The following is an 18207-nucleotide window of genomic DNA, read 5'->3' on the forward strand; positions in this document are numbered from 1 at the left end:
AATATAAGCATCACTGAGACTTGCCCAGCACTTGATTTAAGTACTTAAAATCTCCATAATCCCTGGGAATCCCTCAGTGTTGTGTAAAGTTGCACCCACAGCATGTGCATTTTTGCCAACACAGGGTAAATACTGCATTAAGAAAAAAAATGTATATGAGAGTACAGGAAGTATTAATTTCATAATGCAGTTCTCTATTAATACACTGTGTTTTGCCTTTCCAGAGCCAGTAGATATCAGTGTTGTGTCCAAGTGTTACCCCTGCCTCTCCAATCCGTGTAAGAACAATGGGACATGCAACAATGATCCAGTGGAGTTTTATCAATGCACTTGCCCTTTTGGCTTCAAGGTATGCCTACAAATGAACTACATGAAAAACAATAAAGTATTCTCCATCCCTTCTGTTTTCTTAATTGTTGTACCATGAGAAGTCAATTTTACAGGCAACTGAGCTCAACAGATCACTTCCTCAAGCAGATTGTATGTGACCTTTCAACTGTGCTCTACTGCAAAATTTTATCCTGTGTAACAGGAAAGGTATTTCTTTCCCTCTGTGCCATGACTATACAGATGCGTCCTGAGCAATCTGCTCTCATTGACCCTGCTTTGAGGAGGGGGGCTGGACTAGGCGATTTCCAGAGGTTGCCTCCAACCTTGCGCATTCTCTGATTCTGTGATATAGACATAGACATCTATATGAAATGGCGAGTTGATTTTATCTTCGTTTTCATTTCTTTTCTTCTGCCAACATCAAGATAACCATTTCATAGGCTGCCATGCCAAAGGAAAGGCAGTTCAGATGAGAATTAAGTACCTGTCTCTTCTACTGTCACAGAATGTGCTACCTGCTAGCTTTCATCCATCTCACATAGACTGATTAGCAAAAAGGTGATAATTGATAACCACTAGCTCAGCTGTCTCTGACTTCTGAGTACTGTCTGTAGAGTGATCTGAAAATGAAATTCTGTAGATGCTAAGTGTTGTGAGCATGCAATGGCAGTTTCTAGATAACAGATTGGAAAACTGGAAAATTGTGTCATTGAGTAATGCAATTTCTTCATTAGTGATGTATAAATACCTTGGTAAATATTGCATCATTAGAGCTTAAGGCTACCAAGACTTTTTTTCAGAGTTGATATAACTGGAAACCTAGCTCAGTAGTCAGTAGCTGAGGGATCAAATATAAGTAATAAATGAGGCATATGATCTGTTCACAGGCTGGTGGAGAGATGTTAGGACCAAAGAAGAAGTAGGTTGCATCTTGTAAACTGTGGTTTTATTTGCCTCATTGGATATTTCTTACAGAGTCTTGGTCAGTTAAAGCAGATGCTCATAAAACAGAGTAATGAGAGCTATAGACAGAAAAAAAAGTCATAGCCAGACATACATGTGGAACGTAAGCACAAATATCCATGTCTTACATTCCAAGTAGGATTTAGGAATTAGTTGGAGAAGATGGTATCACGATTTCGCTTCTGTATTTACCTGGGGTACATCCCAGATGGTAAGAGAGTAATTGTGGTGGATCCCTGAAAGACTGGAAGAGGGAAGATGTAAAGCTCATTGCTGTTTCACCCTTGTGCCCCCTTACTCGGGAATAATACAGGAATAGTAGCAATTCTCTTAAATCATTGAAAATCATTGAAAAAAATCATTGGTAATTTCCTCTCATTAAAAATCCTTCTACCTATTGATATATCAACCTGAAACTTCCAGGATGTTAAAAGACCACATTGTCAAAAATGCATTCTACTGAAACTAACTTCTTGGTAACTACTGATTTGTCTTTATGACAAGGGAAGCTGTGTCTATTTATTTCCTCAGGTTAATAGACTAATGGTCATTTTAATTTGATATTTAACATAACCTAGATTGAATTTTTCATATGGGTTTGGGTGACTGTTAGGATAACCTCAAAAGTAAAAGCTTTCTGAACTAGCAGGAAAATACATAAGTCTTTGTATGTCTTTGTCTATAAGGCATGCTTGCTGGAAGAGATATCCAGGTTATATTCAGAGTAGAAATATGGTAGTTATTGAGCATATCTTTCTTTTGCCTTTTATTTTCTTTTTCTACAATATTCATATATCAGATGCATTTATACTACTAGAAGACATGTTTACAAAGGGAGAATAATCAAGAATAATCAACAATAATCCTCTAGTTAGATTAGTACTCACTTTCGAATATATGTTAGACCTCAGTGTGCATCTTTTTACTTAGAAAGGTTTTGATAAACGCTTGAACTGACTCAGTTTAAATATCTCATAGGGCATCCAGACTTTCTGCTCTCTCACAAACTTTTTTAGGTAACATTCAGTGAATGCAAAACCCAAAACCACTTGTATGCTTCTAAGCACCAAGATGTCATCCAAGCATGGCAAAGAGCAAACAGACCCAGGCATAGCACTTAAAGCAGAGTTTAAAAATACTGACTGGATAACAGTATGGGGAGAATTGGGGGAAATTTAATAAGAAAAAAAGAACTCTGCATCTTTACCACAGGTTTTTGAGTAAAAATGAAATTTGACAGGTCCAAATGCAAACCATATGAAAGGAGCACTCTATCTACCACGCAGTTCTCCACCAGAGATTCATGCTAATTCAATAACAATACCTTGCTTCCTTCTCACCAGCCAGCAGCAAACAACTCTATCCATCTGGAAGCCATTTCCCAGACCTTGATAAATTGCCCTAAATCTGCCCTCTCAGCATTTGTTTTTCCTTGTTTGATGTAGATTTTTTTAAATCCTGTGTAGAGGAGTGTATCAATAATGTGAAAAACCCGCCTTTTTTTTTTCCCAAATGTAAGCTCATTCAAATGAGATAAAGTCTTTATAATGTTCCCTGAAAAGGGATAGACAGTTACTGGCCATTCTCTGGGGTTGCTATTGCTCAGCCTTCAGAAAAAAAACAGTAGGCCAGCTAGCAGAAAGCTGCTTAAGTGACCAGTTGCCAGATTGGTGCTTGATGGAATCAGGAACTTCTACCAATAACTGTGACAGCAAAAGTGTATAGTCTTATTTTTTATTACTGCATTGAAGATGGTCCAATCTCTTATTTTTTTGTGATCACAAAAATATTTTTCCTATTGAATCCATACTTAATGGGCTTTTAGCACTGTGTAATGCTGCTTATCATGGATTTGAGTAAACTGATGGGCCACCTGAGCTGAAAGGCCAGTGGGCCAGGTGGTTGTGTTTGATGAGGACAGAAATAATAGTTTGCTCACTTAGGAGTGGGGATGGCTAGGTGCTGATAGCTTATCCTTGCTGTAGCTGTTTCCTTAAGATGAGTGTTGAATGTGTTTGCTATAGGTAAGTCATGGTGGAAGCAGTTCTTTTGGGCTTCTTCTTTGGGGACAAAGCCCCAAAGACAGTGGGAGATGGTGTGAGAGTGCCACCTAAGGCAGCTGGAAAGCAGTGACACCAAGAGCTCCAGGGTGCCGCCAATGCTGGCAAGAAATGTCTGGTAATGTTATGAAACTTGTGTTTTCATATAAAACACAGACATAGGTGTAATTATCCTGCAATTTTTTTTCTTCTCCATAGCATTCTTTGAAAGATTATTTGAATAACATGTGTGGTTTAGATAGTGTCGTATGATTACAAGTAGAGAAATGAAGCTTTCTTCTGGTTTGAATGCTGCTGGCCACCTGCACTCTGAGTGTGTATGTGTGCAGCTGGTGGCTGCTGAATAGATAACGGAACGGTACCGTGCTAATTCATTTATCCTACAGTGTGTGTAGTCCCATTGATACTGTAAAATCAAGTCTGTGGGTGTCAGAATTCAACAGAGCAATCAAACTTGCAATCGATAAGCCATTGAGAAAGGATTTACTTGAATAGCTACAGGAAAAACTAAAGTGAGTGAAACAAATGCTGTATTTTGCCACTGCTCTATTCAGAAAATGTCCTTTGGGAAATACTTCTGTTTTGCTGATTTTTGTGTGTTTCATACTCTTTCCTTAAAACTGAGGTAACAACAAACGAAGGAGAATTATTTTCATTCTCCAAAATACAGTTGTTTGGAGAACTGGGGAAGGAGGGTTAAAAATACTTCTGTGTTCTGTCTGAAATGAAAGAGCATTGCCAGCCTGGAATAGGAAATACATTACCTGCCCAGGCATTGCCACAGCCTCTTCGGCTGCTCAGATAAATGGGAGCCTGAGCTGTTGGGGTGCAGGTAAGTTTGTCATCTCTGGGTTTGGGTATTACCAACGGCTGTCTGAAATGGAAAGTGAAGATGGGTAGAATCAGTATTGCACGTGGTCCACACTTTAGGCAATACATGCTGATGTGTCTGTGGTGGAGTTGCTCTGTAAATTTTATCCAGTTCTCCTCATTTCCCTATTGAGTTCAGCCAGTGTCCTGACTTTTCTAGGAGCGCTACAGTATCCTGAGGGTTCAAGCAATTTCACCAGTCATCCAGAAGAACAAATACAATTGGAAAAATCCTGAGTAAAGCTCTTGGGCTTTGGAGAGACGGTATGCTTTGCAGCCAGGCTCTTGTGGTGGGAGGCACTATAGTGAAGCCAGAAGGATACTCAGTGAGGAAGCTGGCTCCAAACTTCTGCTAGGAATTTGGCTCTTCTTCACCCCTACCTCCTGTGCCAGGTTTTTGTCCCTGGAAGCAGGGTTAGAAACGGAGAATCTCAGAGCAGAGGAGTGTCTGTGGGATATAGGAGATTCGTGTCTATCACGTGTTGTACATGGGTACGACTAATGTGCCCACGGATGTAGCGGAGCAGAAGCTGGGACTGCTCAGCACAGGCTTGACAGGCAGGATACATCGGTACAGACCCAACACCATTAGATGTACTCGGTGCTGCACTGACTATATCATTCACTCATGAGGGTGCACCAGGTCCTGCATTTGCTTGGAGCATGGGCAAACAAAGTTTGTTGCACTTGCATTTTACCCTGTTGATGTAATTCTGTAGTGTTACATGAATAATCTGTTGGAGCCCTAGAATAATGGTTGTTTTAGGAATATTAACATAGAACAAGTTTAAATGTAGATATCGTAGTGTTTGCTCATGTACAGCTATTCTGGACAGCTCTGAGACTGAGGCCATGCAAGTGTTTTCCAGCGGGGCAGTTTCTGTTATGCTGATTTGGGAGGGGTTATGAGTCTAACCAAGTGTAGGGTTTGGCTACTGATGCATGCCAGCTGTAGGAGAGTCCATGTTGGCTCTAGTTTATTAGGCTAATCCTGTTTGGAAATGCAACTCCTTGCTTTTGTTTCTTTGGATCTGTTAACATACGCATTTAAGTCCCCAAATACATCACTCACTGCACCAATAAAACCATGAGTTGCAATTGCAGGAGGAGGAAAAATTGGAAGGCACTCATAAGCCAGCCTGCCTTCATCCACGTGGGACGGGAGAGCAAACATCTCTGTCTTCACATGTTACACAGTCCTGGCCTCTCTCCTTTCCCAGTGTCAGGGTTGGGAAGACAGTGGAATGTGAGCGCAATGCCAAGTTTTCACATGAAGAAATCAGTACAGCAAAATGCTGCTTGTGTGAGGTGATTTTGCCTTGAACTCTCACTGTGATAATTTCTCTTGGAGTGTGTGTTTATGTGATCTGGGGTGTTTTACTTTGTGTTTGTTTGTTCTAACTGTACTTAAAATACTTATTAATGAGTGTTGAAGAAGCATTTTTCACTCTTAGTAAAATAATGCAGAAAGCCCTTAGGGATGCAAGGCAATGGGTGGCCATGTAAAATGAGTAGACCTGTATTTATATATGGATTTTTAGGGCAAAGACCAGTGTCAGCAGTGGGTGGTTATAATTTCATATAATGTTCCTAGGGCAAAAGAAAACAGCAGAAAGCACAGTATTTTCCTGTGTGCTTATTCCTTAAAACTTACCGTGCATCAGTCAGACTTGTGTTTCGTTCTTTTTGCCCTTTCTATTATGGTGGGTTTAAAGAAAATGGAGATTTACATCCAGAAGAGCATAAAAATGAAAGGCTTAAGGAGGGATTACTGCCACAGTTGCTGGCTGAAGGTGGTGAGGCATGCATGCACCCACCACAAGCCCTGTAAAAAACATAGTAATGTATTGTGGCATGCCCTAATGAGGGCTCTTAACAATAAAGCCAGCTCTGAAGAAGTATTTCCATTTGTGCTAGGGCAGCAAGAAAGCAGATGTTGAGCAGCTTCAGGCATTTGCTATGTTTGTTCAGAGCTGCATCAGGAGGAGCTAAGCAGCAAGGTTAAGGTGAATAGTGAGCCATACCCACTGGTGGGCGCCACCATCTTCACTCTCTTGTTAGGGTGGATCATTCCTCCCATTTTTATTTTTATTTTTTTACTTCTGTTTTTCTGGTCTAATGCAAAATGCCATAAGAGACAAGGCTTCCAATCATTCTTTTCCCAGGGTACGGGAGAAGTTTTTATTGGCTTTTAGTCTGAATTTCAGGCTCTTGTTCGTATGTTTGCCTAGTCCTATTACACTAAATAATAATTCCTCTTCCTCTGTGGTTTATCTGTCTTTCAGGTGATTACTGGTTGCTATAACTCTGCTTAATCAAGTTCTCTTTAACCAGCTTTTAATTTTCAGCATCCCACAATTTCCACATAATTGAATCAGTTGAAGTTGTTGGTCACAGCTGAAAATCCTTATTGTTAAGATTTTCTAGTGATTGTCTGTCATCTGTTATCCTTGAGGCTTTCTTGGCACTGACTGTACTAAGGATATGGCCTTTGGGTTTCTTTGGTTGTCCAAGAACATGAATAGAGGTTGTCCTGGGAGGTTGGTTGCCTTATTTTCCCCCCTTCTTTGGGGATGATGGAATAGAAGTTGCTGTAAGCAGGCTAAGCTGAAAAGTCGCTTTATAGCGTAAGAGTAAACTCTCTCCTATTAATAGAAACAATAGATGAGCTACAGAATGAGTAGATCACTGTGTAAGTGCACGTACACTGCTGGTAAAGTTGTACCAAAGCTGTCTGCTCTCGGCTTCTGCCGGTGTCAGGCTCCAACACAGCTGGTGCAGGGCAGATGCCGTCCTCCACAGCCCCCTGGGAATCCCTTCCTTGTACTTCTGAGAGCCTCTGAAATAAATGTAGTGCTCTTGCTCATTATCATGATGGGCATGTTTGATTTCTGTAGTAGTCTGAAAAATTAATGTGCTTGTTTGTTTGCATCAGAAAACAAAACTGCCTTCCCTGTGTTACCTGTCACAGTTCAATCCACTATCAAATTAGGCTTGGCTTATGCCAGAAAGAATTGCTGGTATCTCTGAATGGGCAAGCCCTGTACGGGAAGCTTCACACAGCTTCCCCGAGCAAAACAGATTACAAAGGCATTTTTGTTGATATAGCATAAATTTCAGTAAGAGACCTCTTAACAGTACAGAACTGTCCCACACCAAAACCCTGCATCTTTAACAGACAGGCATGTGCCAGCAAAGGCTTATTCTGAGAGATTCTTCCAGCATCTTTAACTCTATTTATTTCAGAAATGTAATGTGTGCTTTGGAGAGGTTTTCTTATCATGTAAGCCCTGCTTCATTGCAGCTTTTATTAGGTCTTGCATGTGATGTGTCCCTCCTCTCTCATGCGGACTCTGTTCAATTACTTAAGTGTTAAGAATAGATCCATAGCTTGAAGTAATAAGTTTAAAATACAATTACTATATTTGCTTTTATTTCCTATTTCTTATTATTAGGAATTGTGTTTTCTGTACCAACATCCAGTCTTTATAACTCTCTCTGCAATGTTCATGTTAATAAAAGAGTCACTAGCTTTTGATAGCCTGAGGGGGAAGATTTTGTTGTCATTGCAGCATGTATTTTAAAAGACATAGGCCCCTTAGTGTTTGGAGGGTACTCAAAACATTGTTCTTGTTCATGAGCATTGGCTGAATTAGAGACTAAATATAAAACATTCAATGTCTTTTTTTATATCAAATATTTTTGATTGGATTTTATGTACGGGGCACAACCCTGGGCAAAATCAACTATTTTCAATGTCACTCATTTTCTTCTCCATCTCCAACGCATTCACACAGTGATCTGCATCAGCCAGTTGATCTAGTGTCCTTGGAAACTTTAGAGCATGTGCCTCATCCAGTTTTACACCTCTGGACTAGGTTCACTTATGTACAATGCGAATCAACTCTGTGATAGATTACTGACATATCTTTTGTCATCGATTAAAAGCCCAAAAGACCATTGAAACCCAAAGTGCTCATGTAAGGAGAGGTTTAGAAGGACAATCAGAATTTACAACATAATGAATATAATTGCAAAATAAACCTCTGATATCCATAGAGAATTAAAATTTGTAGTCATCAGAGAAGAACCAGGGTTTTTAAAAAATAATATGATGAATCCTTGCATTTTGACTTTGACAGGCATATTCTTGATTACTAGCTACGGAGGTAATGGAAGGTATATTATACTCTGGAGGATCATAAATCTTTGTGATTTAAATAAAATGAGGCTTAAGAGAGCAGAGTTCTCCTAATTTGCTGTAAATTGACAATTGTGATTTATTAACAAGGACAAGGAAGTCACTAAGAAGTGCTCCTGCCATGCCCAATTATTGTTTAATCAGGTGCCAGATGTAGCTAGACTGACACAGAAGACAACTAGCTATACAGTGCCGAAGATGATGGGATATAAATAACTGTTATCTGTGTTTTTACTTCAGACACTAATGCTGTGAAAGTTTTCAGAGACAGTTAAATCAGCCAAATGGTAGGGGGGAGAGGTGCAGCAACAAAATCAATAACAGTTTATCTTCTTTTCATAATCCAACATCAATGCCATTTAGCAAATAGTATTTCTCATGATGTTTGTGAGCAGTGGGTGGATTTTCTTGTTCTGCTTCGGTGTCAAAGTGTAAGTACAGCTGTATAAAAGCAATACTGAACAACAACAACAACAACAACAAAAAATTGTCTAAGTAAATTCATATTTATTTTAAATCTTTTTTTCAAAACCAGAAATGCATTAAATGAATTATTTTTTCAAGTTAAATTAACTGGCTTGTAAGCAGCAGTCATCAGAAGGTGCACTTTTATTACTCTGTTGGGACAGATGACTAAAGAGAAGTAGTTAATTCATAACCTAACCACTGTGAGTATCCTCACCTAGAGGCATCCAAGGCATGGATGTCTGTAGCAAGGTGTGTGTTAGAAGAGGGAGTCACGACCGCTTTGCAAACAACAGATGATCAAAATCTTTCTGCTTCCACCTGGCAATCTAAAAGTGGTCTGATCCAAAATTACTGTGATATTATCCTTGCCTTGCCAAATAATTTGTATATATGCCTAAGCAGATGGATCTAACATACACCCTGCCAGTTCTTGTATTTGTTTGACCTTGTCAACGAGCGTCATCTGCATCTTTTCCAGACTGAGGCTTAGCCATTGCATCCATGGCTAGAAAGAGCATAAATAAGGAAACAGTACCACCTGTATCTACTGAAGAGCTTTAGACCACTGTATAGATACCAGTTGTAAGTTGTCTACTTATATCTTTGTACCAGTGCAATCAATTAGGAAATCAGTTGTAAATGGTTTCATTGGTAAAATGACGGTAGGCTGATTCCCAGTAATATATTTCTTAGTCCTTCCTGTAAGAGATTTTAGATTAATTTTTATTTTTTAAAGTTAGCTTAATCCTTCACTCAGTTTGCAGCATCTCTAATTATTTGATATCTAAGTATTCCCTTCACAGAGCTGAGTAGCTTTGTTTACAACGATCGCTAAGGTGTCCAAGTCCTTCGTGCTGCAATTAGTGTAAGATGGCACGTTAGCATTCATGACTTGCTTTACGATTTGCAGTACACTTAAAACTTTTCCTTTTAAAAATCTTGACGTACCAAATACTGAGTTTCTTTACAATGAAAGGCTCTGAACTACACAATCATGAACAGAACTTAATGAGAGAATTTTTCTTATGAAGCTCGTAGCAGGGCGTATTTGCTGTGTAGCTGAATTCATGGCATCATGTTTCCTTGGTTAATTACACAATTCATTCTGTTTCTCCTTTGCATTTATAGTTTGTCAATATATTTATTACAGGGAAACTGCTGAGTACTTAGTCTTATTTCCTAGCTTAATTTTCTAGTGGAATTGAGATTTACAAGATCGAACTTTGTGTAAAACATCTCTTTCCCTTCCTGCCCTGGGAATATTTCAGTTTACTGTCCAATTCTGACCATTTATGACAGGGGGATAAAGGTCTCAAATGGAGAAAGAAGGTGCTGTTAAAAATACCACTAGGTAAAAGACTGTAGCATCAGTTTATACCTTATTATACAGCTGAATGCCGTAACTTGAGGAAAACCTTGGATCATAGTTCTCACTTTCCTAAGCACGAAAGAAGCAAAACTCACGTCAAAAAGCCATTCAAGATTTTAAACTGAATTCTGTTGTTTCTGTGTATTCTGTTGTTTCTGGTTGTTTTTTCCCCTCTCCTCTCATCCCATCTTTTCTCATTCTTTTATATGAAGCACCAGGAATCATGACTTGTTTACACACCACATTTAGTTCCTTACTCTACTTATTAAACCTTTGTAGGTCTGAATGTATGAACAAATCCCACTGGCACATGCAGATGTAGTTTTAACACTCAAGCAATCAATCTAAGTCAATAAATTGTTTAATAAAACACTTCTAAAGCTCTGTGGAAGCAGAATGAAGCTACGTCTGTGTTTGTAAGTGTTTCTTAATTTCACAATATTAGGAGTTTAAAAATGTAAAGCTGGCAGATACGTTAAGCTTGAATAGCATTCCTGAGTGCAGTCATAGAAAACAGTGTACATCTGTTTATCTTTCTGTGAATTTTCTTTCATGCATCTCATGAAGTACATTTACTCTGTCTTTTCCCTTCAATTAATGATTGTTTATTATCTCCTGTCCAGGACACTAATAAGACTAGTATATTCATGTTGGGTGTGGATGCATTACTTCCACTATTAGGAATGTAAAGGACTAGGTTTGCAATACGGTATCTTTGTAGCCGGTAACTTTTTTCTGATTTTCCTAAAATATTTAGCTGTATTTAGAGCATGGTAATTAAGTTGTTTATGAAAATTTCCTACTTCTTAATTTAAAATCTCTATCAGCTTTATTTGTCTTGGTCTAGTATTTTTACTAAACACACGAACACTACCATCTGTTCTCTGCATATATCATCTAAATAAAATTTATTGTGAACACATTACATATCGTTAACAACTTAAATAAACATTAGTGTTTTTTTCTTCTATAGTTCATTTTCCAGCATGATTTAAAACACTGAAGTCATTGAACAAGGCTGTAATCAGCTGGAAGGTCTCCCTGTTTGCAGACCACTGAAGTCAGAGAGATTTCTGCTGTTTGCAGGTGTCTCCATCAGTGGCTGCATCGTGTTTGCGCTGCAGCCAGAGGTGAGAGCTTTCTGTTCCAGGTTGCTGCCCTGTGGCTGTGGTATGCTCCATGCTGCCATCTCTTAGCTGTGCCTGCAGCCGCTAGAAACCAGGGAAGGATCACAATAAAGTGAACGCAGGTCAGCTCTCTGCCATGTGATCCTGAATGAAGATTTCAGTCTCCACAGACAATGTTGTTATTTGTGAAAATTAATTAAAAAAAAAAAAAAAACATTGTGGTGGCTGAAATAGTATCAAAGCAAATGGATGCTTTTTAATCACATTATCCTTTGTTCTTTCTGCTGAGGTCAATATTAGTTTTTGTTGCTTGTTCTTGTGTGTTTTGCTAATCATGATGTCATGTTTTCCAGTGCTGGATACTTGTAAAGGCCAGCATTTGGCACAGCAGTAGTGAGCAACAGCTTGTATATGCACTAGTGCCCAGTGTGGTTAATTGCTGTTGAGTATAAAGGAAGAACTGACACTTTCCAAGCATGGCGGACAGTCTCTGTTCTCATTGACTGAAAATCTGGAGTTGGATTAGCTCAGCTAAAATCTGGACCAGTTGAGGTACTTCAGATTTAAAGAGTCAGCTGGAATCTGAACTTATATGTCTCCTGATTAGTTGCAGAAATTCTGTGTTTCAACACCTAATCCTTTCCTCTTCTCCAGAAAATGAGAGAAATTATATAAACATATTTTGGATCTGATGCTTTCCTATCAGACTAAAGAAAAATTTATTACAGCTTAATAGAAATAAAATATCGTACACAGAGGGACCTTCATCCTCTTTCTGTGAATTGCTGAGACAGTCGTGTTTTCTTGCCTGTCCTTGAAACAAAGTCTGCACCTCTTCTCCTGATTCAGACTTCATTAAAAGGCTCTTTAGTCTTGAAGCAAATATACAATATTCTCCTTTGTAAGAATAGTTCTTTCTGGGGAATGCAATTCAAAGATTTTTTTTCCCAATGCACAGATAAATTAATTTTACTGATGTTGACAGCAATTCCATTTTTCCAGTAAGAATAGTCTTTCTGTAAATTGAGACTAGAGAATTGCATTATTCATTTGAAAGATGTTTCTAGAATGTCTTTAGGCTTTTCTGGGTAGTGGCATTCTTATACGGGAATAAAATGGCCTTGCTTTGCTATAGATTTATTAGTAGCAATATTTTCTGCAGCTTCTCTGCTCTCAGAATTCTTTGGTTTTCAGTCTTCTGTGCTAGAGAAATTGTACGTGTTGTGTGGACTCTCCATGTGCTACCAATAACGTCAACTAAGAGAAGATAATCCTTAGAGAGGGAATAGGTGGTGGTTGCCCATTTATTAAAATGAGTAAACTGAGTCAGAGAGACTCTGGTTTTCCTAAAGCCACATAGCAACTTAGTGTTGTAATTGTCTGATTCAGCAGCACGTACTCTTTGGTTTCCATGGTGCCTGAGGCCCAAGAAGCCAATAATTCAGCCACGTTCAGCAAAGAAATGAAAGCAAAGTCTAAGTCATGAGCAATTGCATGTGCCAATGAGAGACTGAAAATGCCTTGCTCTCATTTGAACATTTATCTTTATTAAATTTTTACAAGAACATTCAAGATAATCTGAATAATTAGCATAGAAGTGATGGGACTGTTTATAGTGTTCAACTGTGATAAAAACCTTCGGGGAAAAAAAATGCTGTGGTTTCTGCTTTGTATCTTGCTCTGCTTGGCTTCAAAGAATTTTATATGGTAATGATACAGGGATGAGGAGTTCGTATGAAACAGAAGTAACTGATGTTAGTGAAGTATCTATAAAATGGTTGTTCTTCAGGGACACGGGAAAAGCACTTGTGATCTGAGAAGTATAAGAGGTGGCATCTTCCAGCTCCGCTAGGATAACATGGTAGGCACACAGGATTCACAACACAGATGGACAGAGCCCAGGCAGCGTTGCAGAAGGGTAGGCAGATTAGAGTTAATGCTGTGTAACTTGCGTCTGCAAAGTGCTGCAGACCGCATGGTGCCAAAATAAAACCTGCATGAGCTTCCCTCGGCAGTTTCCCAGCTCTTCCCAGAGACATTAGGGGGCTCAGGATTTCAAGTGGAGAAGCACGGGCTGTTTGGCAAACGCAGTATGGATGAAGCACAAACTCTCTCCGCCAGGTCTTGGGTGAGGACCTTGCATGCTGCCTGCACTGCTGTGCTGGGGGAATGAACTCACAGTGAGCCAGGTATTTCTGTTGTTGTTTGGAAATGTTTCCCTTCTTATTGGACCAGGGAAGAAGGATGTCCGTGTTGCCTTGTATTTGCACAAATCTAAAAATACAAAGCATCTGCCTCTCTCTGGGGAGTGCTGGGAGGCAGTGGTGACTGCCACAGCCTCAGGAAATAGCATTTCATCTCCTATTCCTGTAATAAAGCTCCTCTGCGATATTGGATGAACGTATAATTACTGTGTGTCTCAGTATTTCTCACAGTACGATGGCAGTATATCCTGTCCAACAAAATACTGAAGACTTTGGTAGTATTTGGCGGACTGAAATGTATGATGTGAAGGTGAGAGCCTAGCACCATGAGTGGGCAGACCTGGTCAAATGAACTCTGTAGGAAGATCCCACTTATAGGCTGCTGAGGGGTGGTGGGGTTTTTGTTGTTGTTGTTGCATTTAATAAGGCTTATTGAGACTGCACCAATTTCAAGATGAACACTCCAGAGACAAATTAAGATTGCTACAATTATTTATACAGTACTAAAAGCATGTGCGGAGCTTGAGCAGTCGCAGAACCAGCACAGTCCCTTTCCTACTGGCTTGCCACCTCTGGGCTGGGCACGTCATCGGAAATGGGGACACCTGTGAAGAGCTGCGCAAGAATTTCTTCTGGTCAATGTAGGATGTAAGCGAGAAGTGGTCAGTGATGAACCATTTGAACGATGTGACCAGCCTATTTGTTCTACAAAGAAGTAGGCAAAACTTCTACAAAGAAGTAGGCAAGATTTCCCAAACAGATATGCAGCCATTGACAAATTGATCAAATTTATCCTAGTGTGGTTTTCATGAGAGATCTATTCCCTGATAATGCACAAAATCAAGTACTTTTGGTTCAGGGACTTCTGAAAGAAGCTAAGGAACATTTTCCTTGTTGAGAGCCAAGTAAGCCTTTCAAGTAACTTTGACATAAAAGCATGAGAAAAGCCATGCGAGGTCTGTAGTGCATCTACCACAGCACTCTGTCTGTACTGCAGGCAGCAGCGTTTACTTTTAAAGGAAAGGACACAAGCCTGGTCAGCACTCCTCTCTGGTTCTCCCAGCACCCACCATCATCCAACTAGGAATGCTGATGTCTGCCTATTGCCTTTCATATCTGTCTTGACTCTGTTGTCCATGAATTTGCCTAATGGCTCCTAAACTATATGACTTCACAACCTCCTCTGGGAAGAAAAAAGTCCCAGAAGCTTATACTTTGGCAAAAGTATTTTCTTTTATCTGTATTAAGCTCATCTTCTAGTATCAGTAACTGTTCCTCTTCTGCTGAGGGAAATGATGAGTAACAAATTCTGCATTTACCACCTCCATGATTTTGTAAACACCAATTATATCACCCCCATTAGCTCTCTTTTCTCCAGACTACGAAGTCTTAGTCTATTCTTCTAAAGTAGTTGCTCCATCTCCTTGGACATTTTAGTAGTCCTTTTCTATACCCCACTGTATAACCGTCCTGAGACCCCACTGTAGCCATCCTGAGACAAGCTAATCACTGTCAGGTATCTGCCAAGTACAGTGTTAGGCTTCTCAAAGCCCATTCTTAATTCTAATGTAACATATCTTAAGTGAGAGCAGCAAAGCCTCAAAGCTAGATGGAAAAACAAGTAACAGGTGATGCTCTCAGGTGCAGTATATAGCTGAAGCATCAAGATGCTCCATTTCCACAACACAGCAATCTTAAAAAAATGAGGCTACATAAATGTCTGTTGAGTGTTCCCCACCCTGGTACATCACACCAGCTATCTAAAGTGTTGCAAAGCCAGTGGAGAAAGGAATGACTTCTGATGAGTGTTGTCAGCAAGGAGAGTTGGCAGAGGTAGGACGATGTTTAAAACTAATACACAAAGGTTACAGCTGTTATGAATTGGTGTCATGGGCTGGAATCTGCCCTCTTTGTTTAGAGATTTCCAAATAGATGCACTGTTGTTATTCTTCTCAAGTACAATAATAATGTTTTTTAAACCAAAGCCAAAAATCCCAGCAACTTTGACTGAATTAATGTTTCTCCTGAGATATTTTTCTCATCTTGATTGCAGTCATGTATCAGCTTTCCAGTAGATGAGCTGGCAGAAGGCCACTGCTAATAGGATCTTCGATAAGAAGAATAGAGAAATCTCTTGAACTTGTTTTGATTGCACAGATCCCTTGACTACTGTCAGACTTTCAGTTGTCTTTATTCCACCTTACTGAGACAGTAACTGAAGGGAGAGAACACCCTCTTTGGTGTTTTTGCCAATTTTACAAATAGCTTTTTCTAATCAGTAGAATATAATGATCAGAGAAAGATGTCTATGCCTTGAAGAGTCAATAAAAATTCAGTTGGTAACAGTGAAGGTTGTCCAAGCTAGTGAAGTTCAGTTGGAACTGATGTATATTTTAGGGCAATCTTTAAGAAGGAACTGATTGAAAAATGATATCAAACAGGATTCGGTGTGTTCCATAGAGAAACTCAAACTCAGCTCCCAGGATAAAATGGATTTTCTCCTTTAAGTTTTGACAATGTCCAGTAATGAGTATGGTGCACTGTTACGTTTTTTTTAACTGAGTACCTGGTAAATGCAGTTGAATGAGTGCTGACTCTGTGGTCTTAGCTGACTGTGCATGGCCTTCTGCCTACCTTTGGTCATGATTCATTCTTTCCAGTGTAACTATCAGTGGGGATTAAAGTGTGCTAGAGTATCGATAAAACCAGCTGTTTCCTTAAAACAATAAAATGAGAGAGTTAACCAATATCTTGAAACTCAAATGACACCAAGATACCCACCCGTCCCATTGATTAGAATAATCGCCCTGTCCAAATTCTCATTTAAGTGATGAAGGTATCTGCCATCAATAAAAAACATTAGGTGATGTGATGCTTCTGAAGACCATAGCCGTACTGTAAGTAGCCTCACAAATAGGGTGAGGGAGCTATAGGTATTGATTCAGATGGCATGAATCTTACTAACCTTTCTTTCTTTTGAATTTTCCCAAATAGGGTCGGGACTGCAGTGTGCCCATTAATTCTTGCATTCAAAATCCATGTCAGAATGGAGGGACCTGCCACCTCACCGAGGCAAATAAGGATGGATTCAGGTAATAACACAAAGTTCATTTAAAATGAGATGATAAAATAAATGTTTCTACTTTACATTAACGAACTGTAATGACTACTTTGTAAAAGCTGCTGCACATGACAGTTCTATCTGCCAGACAAAAAATTTAATCTGGTTTCATTGGTGACATATTGTTTTCTTTGAAACAGGCCTCCTTATTTTCTCATAATGGGACATACTCTGAGTTATTTTGAGCGGTCTCCCTGATCTGCATTGTGTTATCTGTATGCTAATTTTCCTTGGGGCATTTCAAACGCACGCATACCCTTTTTTGTATTTGTAAAATAAGCATCTGTTGCTTGACAACCAGATGCAAAATGTTTTCATACTGAATCTTGTAGACAAACAGGCTTTAAAGAAACAATTAAAAAATGTGGAGAGATTGCCACATCTTTTTAGGCATAATGCTTGCAAAGAGAATAACCTTTACAGCTGGATATTATGGGTTTCAGTTTTCCCACATAAGAAAGATGTAACATAGATGGGGAGACTCCAAGAGGAATTTAGATTTTTTTTCATGCAGCTGTTGGGAGATAAGTGCTCCTACAAGTCCTATTTTTTTTTACAACTAAGTATGAGTTTGAGGCTTTGGCTACTAGTTATCATTAAAGTTGCTAGAAATTTTTTTAGAAAATCGTTCCTCAAATTTTCACTGATTAGGTCCTCAGAATTCATGCTATTTCTTGCACAAAATATGTGCAAGAGCACACCATGATGTTGTTTCAGTTGCACATATGAAAGCCTCACTTCTAAGAGCATGTGTGCATTACTCAGGCTGCTGCTGTGTATTCTCCTATATATAGCTTCTCTCAGTGAAGGACGGAGGGAGGGACAGCTGGAGGGAGACACACAAGTGCATGGTTTATAAATGGGGTAAGCAGGGAGTCAAACCAGTACATTTTTGTAGTTCAGTTCCAGTTTGGTTTCAGCTGTGATTAGGACTATTCCAGCTGAGGTTGACTGTTTGTTAACCAGGTCAGCAAACCCATATCATCTTATGTCAGAAAATACAATTTCTTCAAAATAGAAAGGGCCAGGTGAAAGTTTGGGTGACTGACAGGACTTCAGTGCAGTCAGATACTACTAACCCCATCCTCCTCCCCAGCCAAAGGCACAACACCTTCATATTTCCAGCAGAGCACTGTGGCTTCTTGATTCCCCAAACCCCTCATCTGGGAATGAGGCACAGAATAGCTTCCCTCTTGCCCTGTGGGTGGGGGTGGGATGAATGGTGAAGAAGAAAAAGGGAGAAGTACCCCAAAGCTTCTCTGTCTCTGGGCTTGCCAACCCTCAAGAAAATTCCTCCTCTGCCCCACTCCAGAAACAGCTCCAGCACACACTGGAAGCAGAAGCAAACTGATGATATTACAATGGAAAAGTGTGCATTGATAGTGGTGAAAGGGACACTGTTGGGCTCTGTTACAAATAACAGCCCAAGGCTTTCCACCATACCACTGGAACACAAGACGTGGCCGCATGTTTCCATGAGGCCATCTGGAGCTC

The 18207-nt window shown here is 39.6% G+C and overlaps 1 protein-coding gene across 6 annotated transcripts in view; it reads left to right on the forward strand.

The window, feature by feature from the left end:
* SLIT3 (slit guidance ligand 3) overlaps positions 1 to 18207 on the forward strand; it is a 513498-nt gene that overhangs the window by 435803 nt on the left and 59488 nt on the right. For all 6 annotated transcript variants that reach the window (XM_040573726.1, XM_040573730.1, XM_040573725.1 and 3 more), the window contains 2 exons: positions 225 to 349; positions 16587 to 16684. In XM_040573726.1, coding sequence (XP_040429660.1) covers positions 225 to 349; positions 16587 to 16684 — 223 coding nt within the window. The remainder of the gene's footprint in view (positions 1 to 224; positions 350 to 16586; positions 16685 to 18207) is intronic.

This window comes from Cygnus olor, chromosome 14 (assembly GCF_009769625.2).
Source record: "Cygnus olor isolate bCygOlo1 chromosome 14, bCygOlo1.pri.v2, whole genome shotgun sequence".
In the NCBI taxonomy this organism is placed as follows: domain Eukaryota; kingdom Metazoa; phylum Chordata; class Aves; order Anseriformes; family Anatidae; genus Cygnus; species Cygnus olor.